At 46.2% G+C, this 16,093-nt stretch overlaps 1 protein-coding gene across 1 annotated transcript in view; it reads left to right on the forward strand.

The window, feature by feature from the left end:
• Positions 1-16,093, forward strand: part of MUC16 (mucin 16, cell surface associated) — a 142,097-nt gene that overhangs the window by 13,961 nt on the left and 112,043 nt on the right. The window contains exons 9-10 of the mRNA XM_066358084.1: positions 408-3,671; positions 10,565-14,794. Of these exons, the coding sequence (XP_066214181.1) occupies positions 408-3,671; positions 10,565-14,794 (7,494 nt within the window). The remainder of the gene's footprint in view (positions 1-407; positions 3,672-10,564; positions 14,795-16,093) is intronic.

The raw sequence follows: 16,093 nt of genomic DNA on the forward strand, positions 1-16,093 counted from the left end.
GTCCCTTCCAGCCACAAACTCACCTCCCTCAGTTTCTCCAAGAATACCAGAGAGTGGCTCCTCCTCCCCTTCTCCCGTCACCTCACTTCCGGCCACTGGCCACCTGACTGCTTCACACTTGTTAAGCACAAGCTTGGGTCCTGGAGCCCAGTCACCTCCTACTGTGAGAGACAGCATGGCAGTCGACACACCAGCCACTTCTGAAACCTTTACAGACACAGGAGCAACAACTCTTGCCAAGAATAAGGCTGTGACCAATGTGGGAACCAGCATCTCTGGACAGGAAACATATACCTCTGTCCCCACTGGCACAGGGCCATCCAGAATCTCTTCACCAGTGGTTCCCTCTTCTATCCAAAGGGAAACCACCGTTTCCCCACCAGTGCCTGGCTCCTCTGACACTACAGGGTTTGAAACAGAGTCAGCATCGTCTTCTACCTCTGGACAGAGTGAAACAAGCACCTCCCAGCCTATGCACTCAGTCACAGAGACAGTCACCAGCTCTTCCCAAGTGCCCCCTGAGGGTGTGACCGACATCCCCAGGGTGGAGACTGCCTCCACAAGGAGCACATTTTATTCAGGCCCGTCTTTCTCCACGAGGACACCAGACATTCCCAAGCCAACAGCCAGGCTCCCTACCTCATCCACAAGGTCAGAACCTGCAGAGAGGAACCTCACCATGCCGACAGGTTCCCCTGGGGCTACATCACGGAACACCCCTCCTTTGTACTCATCAACCACGACCTCCTTCCCAGCTACTCCTTCGCCTGTTACTCCAACTTTACCCCACGCAGAAGTGACATCTTTCATGAGCACAGGTCCTGAGAATGTGTCAAGGACAAGTACTTCTTTGTTGGAGCAAAGCAGCTCTTCCTTGCAGGAATCCATTTTGGCCACAACCTTACCTCCTACAGTTTCTTCCAGAAAACCAGAGATTGGCTCCACCTCCACTTCTCCTGTCACCTCACTTTGGGCTCCTGGCCTGCTGACTGCCACACACATGTTGGGCACAAGCTTGGGTTCTTCGGCCCAGTCACCTCCAACAGTGAGGAACACCAGGGTAGTTGACACACCAGCCACTTCTGAAGTCTCCACAGACACAGGAGCAACTCCTTTTGCTACCAACATAGCTGGGATCAACATGGGGACCATCAGATCTGAACATAACACATATTCCTCTTTCCCTCTTGACTCAGGGCCATCCGGAGTCTCCTTTTCAGTGGTTCTACCTTCCATCCAAATGAAAACCTCCATTTCCACACCAGTGCCAGGCTCCTCTGACACTACAGGATTTGAGACAGAGTCAGCATCATCCACAACTACTGGACCAAGAACCTTCCAATCATTGGGCTCAGCCATGGAAACAATCACTGACACCTCCAAAATGCCCTCCAAGGGTGCCACCTACGGCCCCAGGATTGAGGACAGCTCCTCTAGAAGGACATTCTTTTCAGTCCCCGCTTTCTCAACAGTGACACCAGACATGACCTCAGCAACAACCAAGCTCTCTACCTCATCCACTATAAGAGAACCTGCAGAGAGGACCTTCACCACTCCTACAGGTCAGTCTGGGGCTACATCACAGGGCACAACTGCCCTGAAAACCTCACCCATCACCTCCCAGACAGCAACTCCGTTGGCTTTCATTCCAAGTTTTCCACAAGCAGAGATGACAACTCTCATGAGCACAGGTCCTGAGGATGTGTTAATGACAAGTCCTTCTTTGGTGGAGCAAAGCAGCTCTTCCTCTTTGGAGTTCATTCTGGCCACAACCTCACCTCCTTCAGTTTCTCCCACAAAACTAGAGAGTAGCCCCACCTACTCTTCTTTCTGGACCTCACTTCCGGCCACTGGTCTGCTGACCACATCACACATCTTGGGCACAAGCTCAGGTCCTACAGCCCAGTCACCTTCTACTTTGAGGAACAGCATGGGAGTTGATACATCAGCCACTTCTGAATCCTCCAAAGAGAGAAGGGCAACTCCCCTTGTGACCAACAGAGCTGTAAGCAATGTGGGGACCACCGGCTTTGGGCAGAAAACATATTTTTCATTTTCTGTTAGTACAAGGCCATCAAGGATCTCTTCTCCAGTGGTTCCCTCTTTCATCCAAATGGAAACCACCGTTTCCACACCAGTGACAGGCTCTTCTGACACTACAGGATTTGAGATGGAGTCAGCATCCTTCGTGACCCCTGGAATGAGAGAGACCAGCACCTCCCAGCCTTTGGCCTCAGCCACGGAGACAATCACTGACTATTCTGAAATGCCCCTTGAGAAAGTGACCAACATCCCTAAGACTGAGGAAAGCTCCTCCAGCAGGATGTCTTATTCAGGCCCTGCTACCTCCACTGTGACACCAGACATGCCCATGGCAACGGCCTGGCTCTCTACTTCCTCTACCAGGACAGAGCTTGCGAAGAGGACCCTCACCACGCCTATGAGTCAGCTTGAGGCTACATCACAGGACACCACTTTCCTGGACATATTGACCACAACCTCCCATCCAGCGACTTCCTCAGCTGTCACTCCAAGTTTCACCCATGCAGAGGTGACAACTCTCATGGGTAGGGGTCCTGAGGGTGTGTCAAGGACAAGTCCTTTCTTGGTAGAGGAAAGCAGCTCTCCTTCACTGAACCATGTTCTGGACACAACTTCACCTCCTCTCGTTTCTCCCACAAAACCAGAAAGTGGCCCCACCTCTCTTTCTTCCATGACATCACTTCAGGATCCTGGCCTGTCCAGCCCACACATGGTGGGTGTAAGCTTGGGTCCTAGAATCCAGTTTCTTCCAACTGTGAGGGACTCCACTATGGTCGATACACTGACCACTTCTGAAGCCTCCACAGATACAAGGGCATCTTTCCTTCCCGCCAACACAGCTGTGACCAAAATAAAGCCCTCCAGTTCTTGGCATCAATTAGATTCTCTTGTTTCAATATCTTCTGAATCCTCTCAGGTGGCGTTCCCTTTGGCTACTTCTTCTTCCATAGAGTCGACCACTGTCTCTACATCAGTGCCTCTGTCCTTTTCAACCTCAACATTGCAGACATTGCCACTTTTGCCTCTGACTTCTCGTTCTAATTTGATAGTTACAGCCTTGAAATTTAGCCCAGCTCTATCCCCACATGTACCTTCTCCTTCTCTGTCTCCTCATCTTTTGAAAAATCCCAGTACTGCTGATACTGATATTCTGTCCTCAGTTGGGACAATGTCTGATGACTCTTTGATACCCTCTTCGTCAGAAGCCATGGTTTCCTCAGTATCAACTGGAGTTTTATGTGCCAATTCTGGAGGCTGCTCTCTCAGTCCATTTTCTCGAACAGAACCAGGTTCTGGGTATGCTTCTCTGTCTACCATTGCAAGGAGCCTGTCCTCATCAGCTTCAACATCATTCTCTTCAACCTTTACTACCACTGACTCTTCAACCAGCCAAGATTTTCATGGGATGACATACCCACCAACCACCTCAAATACAGTAGACACCACTCTTGGTGCAAAGAGTAGCACTACTGATGGACCTTTGGTTGTGGTCAGTAATCAAGGAAGTTGGACCCAGACAGTCGGAACATCTTTATTACCCATTATGGATACCAGAATAACAGAGACCACGGACTTTGGAATGATGACAAGTGTTTCTCAAGTTTCTCCACACTCAACACAGTTCATAAGTAAGGACCCAGATAATTATTTGTTGCAGGGTTGTCCATGTGTTGTAGGATATTTAACAGTATCCCTGTCCTTTACTCACCAGACACTTATAGTACCCTCCACATACACACAGTTGTGACAGCCAACATTCCCTTAGACCGAGATCCACTGAATTAGAGTATTCTTGGTCAGGACCCTTCCAAGATGGACTTTCCCCCTCTTGTCCTGTCTTTCCACTTTGGATCCCACACTGAAATCCAATTATGAAGTGAATATAAACAGTGGTTTTTAACAGGTTTAGGATGCACACAAAACCTAGTTCTGATTTCTGACACTATGACTCAGCAGCTGTGTGACCCTGGAAAATCATGATCTCTGAGGTTCTGTTTTTCTCCTCTGTAAAAGGCAATGATACAGTGTGAAGTCAACATTCTGATCATGATGACAGAGAAAGGATGCCACGCGCTTTGTAATTGCTCAGCAGCAGCAGCAGCATCACCATACATATATCAATCACTTTAGAATGTCTACTCTCAGCAATGTGTATTTCAGGCTATTCTCAACAACCCAGCATCATGGCTTCACTGTGAGCATCAAAAATCCCCTTCTTTCTGTCTGTCTCCCTGGGCCAGGCTCCAGTAGGCTTTGTGATCTCTGTTGAGAAGCTTTTAGGTAGTTCTTCCTCCTTCCCGTGAGCCAGTTTCTTTTTTTAAAATTAATTTTAATGGGGTGACATTGAAAACTCAGGGTACATATGTTCAGAGAAAACATCTCTAGTTTATTTTGACATTTGCTTATGCTGCATTCCCATCACCCAAAGTCTAATTGTCTTTTGTCACCTTCTATCTGGTTTTCTTAGTGCCCCTTCCCTCCCCCAATCCCCTCCCTCCCCTACCCCCAACCCCATAACCCCCACACTGTTGTCCATGTCTCTGAGTCTCATTTTTATGTCCCACCTCTGTATGGAATCATATAGTTCTTAGTTTTTTCTGATTTACTTATTTCACTCAGTATAATGTTATCAAGGTCCATCCATGTTGTTGTAAATGATCCGATGTCATCATTTCTTATGGCTGAGTAGTATTCCATAGTGTATATGTACCAAAGATTTTTAATCCCCTCGTCCACTGATGGACATTTGGGCTGTTTCCAGATCTTCGCTATTGTGAACAATGTGCTATGGTGTTCTAGGGGTATATTCCTAAAAGTGGGATAAATGGATCAAAAGGCAGTTTGAGTTTTAATTTTTTGAGGAATCTCCATACTGTTTTCCACAGTGGCTGCACCAGTCTGCATTCCCACAAGCAGTGCAGGAGGGTTCCCTTTTCTCCACATCCTCGCCAGCACTTATTCTGTGTTGTTTTGTTGATGAGCGCCATTCTGACTGGTGTGAGATGATATCTCATTGTGGTTTTAATTTGCATTTCTCTAATGATTAGTGATGTTGAGCATTTTGTCATATGCTATTGGCCATCTGTATGTCCTCTTTGGAGAAGTGTCTATTCATTTCTTTTGCCCATTTTTTTATTGGATTGTTTGTCTTCCTGGTATTGAGTTTTACAAGTTCTTTATAAATTTTGGTTATTAACCCCTTATCAAACGTATTGTCAAATATGTTCTCCCATTGTGTAGTTTGTCTTTTATTCTGTTCTTATTGTCTTTAGCTGTGCAAAAGCTTTTTAGTTTGATATAGTCCCATTCGTTTATCCTGTCTTTTATTTCACTTGCCCGTGGAGATAAATCGGCAAATATATTGCTGTGAGAGATGTCAGAGAGCTTACTGCCTATGTTCTCTTCTAAGATGTTTATGGTTTTACGGCTTACATTTAAGTCTTTTATCTATTTTGAGTTCATTTTTGTAAATGGTTTAAGTTGGTGGTCTAGTTTCATTTTTTTGCAGGTAGCTGTCCAATTTTCCCAACACCATTTGTTGAAGAGGCTGTCTTTACTCCAATGTATGCTCTTACCTCCTTTGTCAAATATCAGTTGTCCATAAAAGTGTGGGTTTATTTCAGGGTTCTCAGTTCTGTTCCATTGATCTATATGCCTGTTCTTATGCCAGTACCAGGCTGTTTTGAGTGCAATGGCCTTGTAGTATAACTTGATATTTGGAAGAGTGATACCTCCCACTTTATTCTTCCTTTTCAAGATTGCTAAGGCTATTTGTGTTCTCTTTTGGCTCCATATAAATTTTTGGAATTTGTGTTCTATATCTTTGATGTAAGTCATTGGTATTTTAATTGGTATTGCATTGAATTTATAAATTGCTTTGGGTAATATAGACATTTTAATGATGTTTATTCTTCCTAACCATGAGCACGGTATATGCTTCCACTTGTTTTTATCTTCCCTGATTTCTTTTATCAATGTTTTATAATTTTCCGAGTACAAGTCTATTTTTTTTTTTTTTTACAGAGACTGAAAGAGAGTCAGAGAGAGGGATAGACAGGGACAGACAGACAAGAACGGAGAAAGCTGAGAAGCATCAATCATCAGTTTTTCATTGTGACACCTTAGTTGTTCATTGATTGCTTTCTCATATATGCCTTGACCATGGGCCTTCAGCAGACCAAGTAATCCCTTACTCAAACCAGCGACCTTGGGTACTAGTGAGCTTTGCTCAAACCAGATGAGCCCGCGCTCAAGCTGGCGACCTCAGGGTCTTGAACCTGGGTCTTCTGCATCCCAGTCCAATGCTCTATCCACTGCGCCACCACCTGGTCAGGCCCCGAGTACAAGTCTTTAATTTCCATGGTTAAACTTATTCCTAGGTATTTTATTTTTTTTGGTTGCAATGGTGAAGGGGATTGCTTCCTTAAATTCTCTTTCTGACAGTTCATTGTTAGTGTATAAAAATGCCTCTGATTTCTGAGTATTAATTTTATATTCTGCCACCTTGCTGAATTCATTTATCAGGTCCAGTAGTTTTTTGACTGAGACTTTAGGATTTTCTATATACAATATCATATCATCTGCAAATAATGATAGTTTCACTACTGCTTTTCCAATTTGGATGCCTTTTATTTCTTCTTCTTCTCTGATTGCTGTGGCTAGGACTTCCAGAACTATGTTGAATAAGAGTGGTGAAAGGGGGCATCCCTGCCTTGTTCCTGATCTTAAGGGGATTGCTTTTAATTTTTGCCCAATGAGTATGATGTTGTTTGTGGGTTCATCAGAGATGGCCTTTATAATGTTGAGGTATGTTCCCTGTATTCCCACTTGGCTGAGGCGTTCCCAGTGCCTGCCCACTGGGGCTGTTGCTCTGGTTTCTGCCTCTCCTTTACGGGAGTGGCTCTGGTCACATACTCAGGTGTATAAGCCTCAGTGGCCTTGGCCTTTGCCCCGCCCCTGCGGGTGGCGTTATGCTCAGCCCTGAGGGCAGGGGTGAGCACTTTTGCTCAGCTGCAGGTCTCTGCCTGATTCCAGGCTTTTGCCCTGCCCCTGCAAGAGGAGCTCACTGGTGGGATGACTGCAAGCCTTGGCTCCAGAGGCCAGGTGGGACTGCATGCCCATGCTCAGTAGTGGGACTCCGCCTGTTTTGGGCTTCTGGCTCTACCCCCGTGGGAGGAGCCAGCTCCCAAGTCAGGCCACAAGCCTCGGTTCTGCGGGCGGGGCAAGGCTGTACTCCTGCGCCCTTGCTCAAGGGTGGGTCTCTGCCCCTTCTGGGGCTCCTGCTCTTCCCCCACAGGCTGGATTGCAGGTGGCCTGCAGCTGGGCTTGACCACTTTTGCATGTCCCCTCTTCCCCAGCCAGGCAAGATTGAGCTCACACTTGGGCATCAGTGGTGGCCAGCCAGCTTCCGCCCTTGCCGACAGAACCATGCTTTTGCGTCCCGCCACTGCCTGCCCCTGGGCGAGCCCTCAGCCGTGTGGGTGGGGGCACTGCAGCTCAGACCCTAAGACTCACTACTGTAGTCCCGAAAGCTCCCTCCTTCTAAGTGACTCTGCTCTGAGTGCCGCAGGAGAGTTTGGCTGGTGCCCTGCTTCCTTTTGCTGGTATTGCTGTTTCCAGGGGAAATATTCACTTCAGATTTGGGGAGTGACTCATCCCAGGGGTTAGGGTGGCTGTCCCTCAAAGTATTTCTTTCTGTGCCTCCTAGATTACACCCTCTTCCTGCTACTCCAGTTCCTCTCCTCTCTCCCCATCCCCTGAGTCCCCAGGTGAGTGGTTGTGAGAGAGTTTTTCTGTGCGGTCCCTTTAAGAAGAATCCTGGGTCTGAGAAATCAGTGTCTTTCTCACAAACAGTATCCTGTCTTGTTTCCAGCTAAATACTGTCCATACACCTCTTCTAGGCTCTGGGGCTGCAGACTGGGGCTTTGTTCCTGGGACTCAGGACCCTCCCCTCTCTGCTAAACTCACTTCCTGCCACGTGAGTCTCTCCCGGCTGCCTTTCGCTCTGGGGAGCTGGGCAGCCCTCTCTGCATTTCTGCTTTTCCTACCAGTCTCAGTGTGGCTTCTTCAGTGTTCCTTGGTTGAAAAGCCCTCTTAGTTTAGTCCAAAGTTGGTTTTTCCAGATGATGACTCTTAAAATTAGTTTGTAATCCACTTTGGTTCTGGGAGGTGGAAGTTGGTATGTCCACCTACTCCATCGTCATCTTGTCAAACCTCATGAGCCAGTTTTTGAAGCCCTGCTCAGTAGTTTTTGTCTCAGCCAATTACACTTTACTCTTCCTTAGATGCTGCCTTCCAGTTACATTGGCCAAGAAGTGTGGTTCCTGGCAAATTTAATTAAGTAAATTTAATTTTATTTAGTAGTAAAATTATAAAAAGTAGAAGTAGTAGTAACAGTTGTAATAGTAGTGGTAATAACAGTAGTAATATTCTAGTAATATTAACAGTAGTAATAACTCTAGTAATATAACAGTAGTAATAACTCTAGTGGTCATAGTAATATTAGTAATAACAATAGTAATAGATGGGAATAATAGTAGTGACAGGCCCTGACTAGTTTGCTCAGTGGTAGAGCATCAGCCCAGCATGTGGATGTCCCAAGTTTGATTCCTGGTCAGGGTACACAGGAGAGGTGCCTATCTGCTTCTCCACCCATCTCCTTTCACTTCTCTCTCTCTTTCTCTCTCCCTTCCCCTCCTGCAGCCATGGCTCAATTGGAGTGTGTTGGCCCTGGGCACTGAGGGTGGCTCCATGGCCTCTATCTCAGGCTCTAAGAAGAGCTAGGTTGCTAAGCAATGGAGCAATGCCCCAGATGGGTAGAGCATCTCCCCCTAGTGGGCTTGCTGTGTGGATCCCAGTTCGGGCACATGCAGGAGTGTCTCTCTGCCTCCCCTCCTCTCAGTGAATAAAAAAAATTAAAATTAATAAAAATAGTAGTGACAGGATCTGGCCAGTTTGCTCAGTGGTAGTTGTCTTAGAGCATCAGCCCAGTGTGTGGAAGTCCCAGGTTCGATTCCCGGCCAGGGCACACAGGAGAAGCACCTGTCTGCTTCTCCACCCTCCCCTTCTTCTTTCTCTCTGTTTCTCTCTTCCCCTCTCTCAGCCAAGGCTCCATCAGAGCAAAGTTGGCCTGGGCACTGAGGATGGCTCTGTGGCCTCCGCCTCAGGCACTAGAATGGCTCCAGCCACAATGGAGCAACACCCCAGATGGGCAGAGCATCGCCCCCTGGTGGGCTTTCCAGGTAGATCCCGGTCAGGTGCATGAGGGAGTCTGTCTCTCTGCCTCCCTGCTTCTCACTTCAGAAAATAAAATAGTAGTAACAGAAGTAACATTAGACAGCAGCAGTGGTAGTAATAATGGCAATAATAATGGTAATAACAGCAGCACTAATGGTAGGTAGTAGTGGTAGTGTTAGTAACGGTAGTAATAGTAGCAACAGCAGTAATAATAGGAAGTAGCAGTGATAGTAGTAACAACAGAAATGGTAGGTTGTAGCTGTTGTACTAATAACAGCAATAGCCATAATGGTAGGTGGTAATAACAATATTAGTAACAATAATAATAACAGTAATGGTAGGTAGTAGCATGATAATAACAGTAATAATAACGGAAGTAATGGTAGGGAGTAGCAGAGGTAGCAGTAACAATAATAGTAGTGGATAGTAGCCGTGATAACAATAACAGTAATAAGACTAGTAGTAGTTATAAATCTCTTATTGTGAGCCAACAGGCACTGTTCTGGGTGTATTTTTATCAACACTCTGAAATGACCACTATACTTATCCTTACTTTGTAGATAAGAATATGAAGACCTAGCAAGAATTGGTAAAGTATCCATCCATTTAGAGGAGGAGTCAGTATCTTAGTACGGGACTCTCTTATTCCAGAACCCAAGCTCTTAAGCATAATGATACATGATCTCTCTCAAGCAAGAGGAGACTTTTCTATGTATATATCCATCCATGTGTCCATTTACTAATTAATTCACTAATTCAACAAATATATGTTGGGCACCTACTATATGCCAAGCAAGCAGACAGACACTAATAGCTATTGCCAAGGATACTGTGAGGTGTCGTGCTGTACAGGTTCAGATTCAGACAATATAATACGGAGATAATGAGAAGAGAGAGATGAATTCTGACATGAATTTATAAAGGTAGATTTGAGCTGAGGTTTGAAGTAGAACAGAAAGTTAGGAATCTGATGAAAGATGGTCGCATCAAGCCGAGAAAACTGTTTTAACAATGACTCAGAGGATGGAGAGTACAAAAACATCTGGGAGAAGGGAGTGGTCAGCTTAGGAGTTATGGCCCCAGATGATACGGGGAGGCAGAGGAATGTCAGTCACAATTCCTTTTCCCATTCCGGAAGCATTGCAAGTACTTTTGGGGCAGAGACATTTCTCTCCTTTTCTTCATGTGGAGAAAGAAAAAAAAAAGCTCTTAAAAAGCTCTTACCAATCCAGTAAGTGGTAATAATCATCCTGTCCAAATTGTGTGTTTGTCCCACAATTCACAGGACTTGCCACAGGCAGGACAGAGCGGGCACAGACCACTACCACAGCAACTTTGACCACCAGCGTCTCTGCTTCCACTTCGGGAATGCTGACTCCCCTCAGGACATCAGGTGAAACGGCCAGCATGAGCACAAGAGTGATCATTACAACCCCAGACGTTTCCCCTGATGTTCCAGAGATGACAGCCTCCTTGGCCACCAACCCTGTAGAAGAGACCAGCATAGCAGTTTCCAGGGCAATCCCATACATGTTCAGTAGAAGCTCAGTGAGCACAACCACACTGGTCTTTAGTTCTGGGGCAGAGACCAGTACAGCTATTCCAGCTCTGACTGTTTCCTTTGGTGAGCCAGAGACCACAACTTCATGGGTCTCCCATCCTGTGGAGACTAGCTCAACTGTTTCCAAGGCAACCCTGAATGTTTCCCACAGTGAATCAGACAACACACCTGTAACAGCTATTAGTTCTGCAGAGGAAGTCAGTTTAGCTGTTTCAACTACAACTGTCTCCCCTGGTGTACTGGGGAAGACGACCTCACCAGTTACTAGTCTTGGGACAGACACAAGTATGTTTATTTCAACTCTGACTGGTTCTCCAGATGAACTAGAGACTACAGCCTCCACAGCACAGAGCAGTTCATCCATTGCTATTTCAATTGTCTCCCCTAGTACACCAGGGTTGGTGACATCCCTGGATGTTAGTTCTGGAGCAGAGAACAATACGGCTGTTCAGATTCTGACTGAGTCCCCTGGTGAGCCAGATACAACAGTGTCACTGGTTAACCATCCTGGGGCACAGACCAATTCAGTCATTTCAACTCTGACTTTCCCCCCGGCTATATCAGGACTGACAATCTTACAGGTCACCAGTTCTAGCGCGGAGACTAGTACAGCTTTTCCAACACTGACTGATTCTCCACACAAGCCAGAGACAGCAGCCTCATGGGTCACCCATCCTAGGACAAAAGCCAGTTCCACTGTTCCAATTATGACTCTCTCTCCTCGTGAACCAGATACAACAGCTTCATGGGTCCATTCTTCAAACACCAGCACCCCCATTTCCAGAAAAAATCTGAATTTTTCCCATAGTGAATTAGACACCATATCTTCAACAGCCACCAGTCCTGGGCCAGGACTCAATCCAGCCATTCCGATGACAACTGCCTCGCCTGATGTGCCGGTTATGGTGACCTCCTCGGTCACTAGTTCTGGAACAGGGACCAGTACAACTTTTTCAACTCTGATTGAGTCCCTACATGAATCGGATACAAAGGTGTCCTTGGTCAGCCCTCCTGCAGAGTCCAGCCCAACTGTGCCCAGGACAGCTCCCAGTGTTTCCCATAGGGACTTGGACAGCACACCCTCAACGGCCATCAGTCTTGGGACAGAATCCAGTTTAGCAGTTCCAAATGTACCTATAACTCCTGGTGTACCAAATATGGTGACTTCACAGGTTACTAGTCCTGAGACAGATGTCAGTAAGGTTATTCCACCTCTGACTTTTTCTCCTACTGAACCAGCATCCACAACCGCATGTGTTACCCATTCTGGAGCACAGACTAGTTCAGCTGTGCCGACTATGACTGGTTCTCCTGAAGTATCAGGAGTAGTAAGCTCACTGGTCACCAGTTCTGGGACAGAGACCAAAACAACTTTTCCAACTGTGACTGACTTCCCACATGAACCAGAGACCACAGCCTCACAGTTTAATCATTTTGAGACAGAAGCCAGTTCAGCCAGTCTAACTCTGACTGTTTCCCCTGGTGAGTCAGATACAAGAACCCCTTTGGTCACCCATTCTGCAAATACCAGCACAATTTCCCCCAGAACAACTCCTAGTGTTTCTCACAGTGAATCAGACAGCACAACTTCAATGGCCACTAGTCCTGAGGTGGAAACCAGTTCAACTGTTCCAGCTAAGACTGCGCAACCTGTTGTACCAGGGGTGGTAACCTCACAGACCACTAGTTCTGGGGCAGAGATCAGCACAACTCTTTCAACTTTGACTAATTCCCAAGTTCATCTGGAGACCACAGACTCATGGGTCACACAATTTCAAACTAAAGCCAGGTCAGCTGTTCCAACTCTGAGTGTATCCTCTGGTGTGCCAGATACAACAGATGCCATGGCTACCCGTCCATCAGAGACCAACCCAATTGTTTCCCAAACAACTTTCGGTGTTTCCCATAGTGAATTAGACCACACAGTCTTAACAGCCATGAGTCCTGCGGCAGAATCCAGTTCAACTGTTCTAGCTAGGACTGGTTCACCTGGTATACCAGGAGTGGTGACCTCACAGGCTATTAGTTCTAGAGCAGAGACAAGTACAACTTTTCCAATTCTGACCATTTCCTCAGATCAACTGGAGACCACACCTTCATGGACCATCCACCATGGGATAGAAACCAGTTCAGCTGTTCCAACTCTGACTGATTCCTCTAGTGAGCCACATACAACAGTCTTATTGGTCAGCCACCCTGCAGAGACCAACCCCACAGTGTCCAAGACGATGCCTAATTTTTCCTACAGTGTATTAGACAGCACAACCTCATCAGTCACCAGTCTTGGGACAGATGCCAGTACAGCTATTCCAAGTCTGACTCTCTCTCCTGGTGAACGAAAAGCCACAGCCTCTTTGGCCACTCATCCTGAGGTGCAGACCAGCTCAGCCATTCCATCTCCAACTGTCTCCCCGACTGTGCCAGGGCTGGTGACTTCCCTGGTTACTAGTTCTGAGGCAGAGACCAATACAACTATTCCAACTCTGACTGATTCCCCACATAAGCCAGAGACCACAGCCTCATGGGTCACCTATTCTAGGACAGAAGCCAGTTCTATTGTCCCAACTTTAACTATCTCCCCTGGTGAGACAGGTACAACAACAGCCTCATGGTTGCATTCTTCAGGGACCACTACACCTGTTTCTAGAACAACTCCAAATTCTTCCCATAGTGAATCAGCTAGCACACCCTCAATAGCCATGAGCCCTAGGGCAGAAGCTGGTTCAGTAATTTCAACTACAGCCTTCTCCCCTGGCGTATCAGGGATGGTGACCTCATTGATTACAAGTTCTAGAGCAGAAACAAGTACAACTTTTCCAACTCTGACTGATTCTCTGCATGAGCCAGAGACCACAGCCTTACAGAGTACCCATTCTGAGACAGAAGCAAGTTCATTTGTTTTAACTCTTAAAACAGGGACTGTTTCCCCTAGTGGGCCTGATACAACAGTTTTCTTGGTCACTCATTCTGCAGAGAACAGCCTAACAGTTCCCAAAACAACCCCCAGTATTTTCCATAGTGAATCTGAACCCACACCCTCCGTGGCCACTGACTTTGGGGCAGAAGCAAGTTCAGCTCTTCCAACTCCAACTCTCTCTCCTGGTATATCAGATGAGGTGACCTCACAGGCCACTATTTCTGAGACAGATGCCAGCTTGGCTATGCCAACTCTGACTCTTTCTTCTGGAGAACCAGCAACAACTTTATTGGCCACTCGCCCCAGTGCAGAGACAAGCATAAATTTTCCTGCTTCAACTGTTTTTCCTCATTTACCAGATACCACAGCCTCACCATCCATCCCACCAGGGTTGGACATTAGTATGGCTCTTCCAACTAAGACTGTTTCCCTTGGTCCACCACCAAAGACATCCTCTCTCTTCACCACACTTGTGAATGAGGCCAGCAGAGTTGATCAGCATCCAACAGTCTTGCTAAGTGTTCCTGTGGAAACTTCACTCTCCCCCCGTCCTGGGACAGACCTCAGCGCAACAATTTCAACTTCAACTCTTTCCCATGGCTTATCAGAGAGCACAGGCTTCCCGGCAACCAGCCCCGCATCAGGGACCAGCACAGATGTCCCAGCTCTGACTGTTTCTCCTGGTGTCCTGGAGCCTGCCAGTGCCCATGCAACCACCAGTGAGCTTTTTACTGCAACTTCCTGGAGCACACAAACCTCCCAACCAACAACCTCAGTTGGACTTCCAGAATTTTCCAAGGCCATTACACAGGGCACCATGACCTCAATTGCACCTAAAATCACTCACGAAGAATCAAGTCCAACCACTATCATGATAACTACAACTCTTGCGACCACTAAATTAGCTGTCACAGGTTCAGGCTCCACTGTGGCCGAGACTACAACCACTTTTAGTACACTGTCCGAAAGGTCCTTTGTCCCTGTGACCACACCTGAGATGTCTACCTTGGCCTATGTGAGCATGACTTCAGGAACAAGTAAGAATAACTTTTGTATTCTTTCTTTTTCTTTCTTTCTTTCTTTCTTTCTTTCTTTTTCTTTCTTTCTTCCTTTCTTTTTTTCTTTCTTTCATCTATCTATTTATCTATTATCTATGATATGTAGTTTAACCATTTACATGTACAATTTAAATAGTTAAATTACAATGGCATTAATTACATCTACACTGTTGTGTAGCTATCACCACTATCTATTTCTAAGACATTTTATCCCCCTAAATAGAATCTGTTTATCTTGTTATTAAACAATAACTCCCCCTTCCTCCCACCCCCTACCCAGTCCCTGACAACCTCTAATCTCCTTACTGTCTCCATGAATTTTTCTATTATAGATATCTCATATGTGAAATATTGTACAATATATCTGTCCTTTTGTGTCTGCTTATTTTAGTTAGCATGTTTTCAGGGTTCCTCCATGCTGCAGTATGTATCAGAACTTGATTCTTGTTTACAGATTAATAATATTCCATTGTGTGGCTAGACCATATTTTATCTGTCCATTTATCTATTGACAGAAAATCAGGCTGTTTCCACCTGTTAGCTACTGTGCATCTTGCTGCTACGAACCTGGATGTACACATATCCATTTGAGTCCCTGCTTCCAATTCTTTGGGGTATATGCAGCCAGTCCTCAGAGATAACATTGATTTGTTCCACATCGTTCCATTATAACATTGATGAGACGTCATATGAACTTAACTCTTTTTTATACCAAGTAGCTTATGGTAACATTGGTTTCTTTATACATTCTTCCACTTAAAGACCCAGAACCTATTGACATTATGTACTAAAAAAAGGACTTGGTGGTCATTTGGTGTAGGAGTTTGCCAGAGCTGTTATAACAAATTACCATGACCTGGGAGGTTTCAACACAGAAACTTATTCCGAAGGCTGGAAGGGAGAAGGGCCATAACATACGCTTTAGAGCAGCGGTTCTCAACCTGTGGGTCGCGACCCCGACGGGGTCGAACGACCAAAACACAGGGGTCGCCTAAAGCCATATAATAAAATATGTATTTTCCAATGGCTTTAGGCGACCCTTGTGTTTTGGTCGTTCGATCCCCTCCGGGGGCGCGACCCACAGGTTGAGAACCGCTGCTTTAGAGCCACCCCACATGAGGGTGAAGAAGCTGGGGTCTTTATTCTCCATCTACCACCCCTCATTGCTACAGGGTTGCTCTCTGGGCCTGATCATTTCCCCAAGACAGAGATGCAGGTTCTTGTTAGGTTAAAGCTGCAGGTGGCCGGTTCACTGGGGAAGGGGAAAACCTCCTGTCA

This window comes from Saccopteryx leptura, unplaced genomic scaffold (genome assembly GCF_036850995.1).
Source record: "Saccopteryx leptura isolate mSacLep1 unplaced genomic scaffold, mSacLep1_pri_phased_curated manual_scaffold_41, whole genome shotgun sequence".
NCBI lineage: Eukaryota > Metazoa > Chordata > Mammalia > Chiroptera > Emballonuridae > Saccopteryx > Saccopteryx leptura.